Source organism: Propithecus coquereli, unplaced genomic scaffold (assembly GCF_000956105.1).
Source record: "Propithecus coquereli isolate 6110/MARCELLA unplaced genomic scaffold, Pcoq_1.0 Scaffold569, whole genome shotgun sequence".
NCBI lineage: Eukaryota > Metazoa > Chordata > Mammalia > Primates > Indriidae > Propithecus > Propithecus coquereli.
This window is the reverse complement of record NW_012151607.1, coordinates 546,000-548,696: the sequence shown is the minus strand read 5'-3', so window position 1 is coordinate 548,696 and position 2,697 is coordinate 546,000. Positions and strand designations below refer to the sequence as shown.

At 34.5% G+C, this 2,697-nt stretch overlaps 1 protein-coding gene across 1 annotated transcript in view; it reads left to right on the top strand.

Annotated features, from left to right (window-relative positions):
• The window catches only part of MTRR (5-methyltetrahydrofolate-homocysteine methyltransferase reductase), a 45,426-nt gene that overhangs the window by 27,052 nt on the left and 15,677 nt on the right, over nt 1-2,697 (top strand). The window contains exons 8-10 of the mRNA XM_012658014.1: nt 997-1,150; nt 1,477-1,565; nt 1,886-1,938. Coding sequence (XP_012513468.1) covers nt 997-1,150; nt 1,477-1,565; nt 1,886-1,938 — 296 coding nt within the window. The remainder of the gene's footprint in view (nt 1-996; nt 1,151-1,476; nt 1,566-1,885; nt 1,939-2,697) is intronic.

Sequence of the window (2,697 nt, the reverse complement as noted above, 5' to 3'; positions counted from 1 at the left end):
AAACTGATTGATAACCTAAAACTAGTGCTTGAGTGCCTCTTCAATGTCAATTACCTCAACCCTTTATTTTGATGAAGGTCGCAAGAAGTTGTGTGTTGTACTTTCAGAAAAGTGAGGACACATGAAGGCTGTATGTAGATTTAATTGAACTTCCTAATAGAAAAGAGAAATACAAGAAGTATAAACACTAGATGCTTTTACTTTCATAAGTATTGATACTGTGTACACCAAAATATTTGTTATTCTGATATCCTACAATTTTGTCGTGAAGAGGCAAGGGTTAGCCAATGCTGAGTCAAGTCTGTCTCCCTTTCAGGCAAGAAATGTGAGGTTGTGTCATGGCAAGAGGCCCCTTTCTAGAACCCTATTCTGTATGCTCTGTTGCTCTGGGGCCTTGGAGGCAATGGGCCAAGTGACCAGACTTGATGTGGGGATTGGCTTCTTTTCCAGCCCATGTTGCTCACAACCAGTATTCATCCAGATAGTGTAATGTTTTATACTCATTAAGGAAATAATGAAGTATCCTTTCCTACCTCTATTTCTCCTGAAAGGAAAAGAGTAAAGTAAGAAAAATGAAACTGAAAACCAATGCAGATGATCTTAATTAGTTTCCTTGGGCTATAATGTATGTTTTCCTGTGTTTATGTGCATGCACATGTATGTTTTATAAAAGAGGGTTTTTTACATAGATTATTAAAAACACTATGGTACCTTACTCTGTAGAAAATGAGAAAGGTCTGATTTCCAAAACTAAATACACAGTGATAAAAGGCAAAACCCTGGATAATACCAAATTTCTTTTTTAAAGTAGCTGTTAATAAAAGTATGTTCATTTGGTTAGTTAGACTTATTTGTTAGCTTTTTGCAATTGGAGTTATTTTCTTTCTGAGTTCATATGTTAAAATGGTCATATAATGAAAACTATTTTTTCTTATCCTACAACTGAAACTCTTTAACTCATAGTTTTTTTTTTCTTTCATTCTGGTGCTTTTCTAGAAAACAGATTTTTCCTATCAGCCTGGAGATGCCTTCAGTGTTATCTGTCCTAACAGTGATTCTGAGGTACAAAATCTACTCGAAAGACTGCAGCTTGCCGATAAAAGAGAGTGCTGTGTCCTCTTGAAAATTAAGGCAGACACAAAGAAGAAAGGTACAGCCCTGATGCTGTGACTTGTTAGGGTGTCTGGGGCCAGTGGAGTACTGCCATCGTTTTTGCTTTTTGTTCTTAATTTTAGATAATTTTCCTTTCGTTTGGCCTACCTTGAATTTGCATTCTTTAATTTTTGTAAGGTGGAGTTTTCTACTATATTCATTTGGGGGAAATTTTTTGGGGGAAATCAATAGTGCCACAAATCATTTTGCAGTTTGATAGTACTGTAATGTAAAGTATTGCAGTAATTGTGTTTTGGGAAATGCAAAGCATTTTACTCTTTATTTTCTGTGTCATGAACCTCTTTCCTGTCTTTACCTGAAAAGGAGCTTCCTTACCGCAACATATACCTGAGGGATGTTCTCTCCAATTCGTTCTTACCTGGTGTCTTGAAATACGAGCAGTTCCTAAAAAGGTATTTTTTTGTCTTGGGGTAACTATTTTAAAATATGCTTAGCTCTGTTTAGGATTTATTAAATAGATCTGGTATTTGCCCTTTGAAGGCTTAAAAAATATCTTCACAGTTTTAAATTTAGTTCCCAAGAGTGTGTGCTGTCTTTATAATTGTCATAGACAAATATTTTTATGTTGTGTTTACATTTAAATTTTTGTTTTCTATTGAAAGGAGATTTTTAAAATGGGGCTTTTTCCTAGTCTTCTTTTTGCTAGGCATTAACCTCATATAGTACATTAAACAGTGATGAAAGTGTCTGTAGTTGACCTTGTGTTATCCAGCTACACATTGCTACTTTATCTCGAATTGATGACAAGAAGCTCATGAGAGTTTGGTATCTCCCCCCACCACCACCACTTGCCACTTCGTACGGTTGTTAAGATTGCCTTTGTGTAATTTGACATGATTATTTATTACTGAAATGGAATTATTCAGGAAAAATTGAAGGTTTTCGGTAGGTTATATTGATGCTTAGATGAATTTGGAGATATAACAATCCACTAGATGTCATTGTTATACCCGGAACTGTTTTAAAAAATGCTTATAACTGATTTCTTCTAACCAGTTCCCTCAAATGGATATTAGTGGATAATTTCCCATGTTGTGCTTTGCCAAGCTTGTGTTGTCAGTGAGCATAAAGAGTGTTGTAATTAGGCCACCCTTTCCCCAGTGTAGTTTTTATCCTGTTTTATTGATGTATTTATTGCATTTCTGGTCTTTGGGAAGCAAACTACTTTAGAGAGAGGCTCAGCCCTAGGTAAAACTCGAGTAAATTTAGAATTAAGTAACTGTGATGAGAACTTCTTGATTCAAATTCAATAAATTCACAATTTTGGTTCATCTCTACCATTTTTCAAATTTTTGCTAAGTATATACATAAATATATTTTTTCCTACTATAAAAATAATAGTTCATTGGAAAAAAGCTTATTGGAAAAATTCTGGATACAGAAATAAGAAACCCAGGAAACCACAGTCTTTTATCATCAAACCGTCAGAGTTAACACTTGCATTTTGTTTTGCTAAGAAAAAAACGGGGTCCTGTATAGTATATATGCTGTTCTACAACCTACCTTTTTTACTTAAAAAGAAAT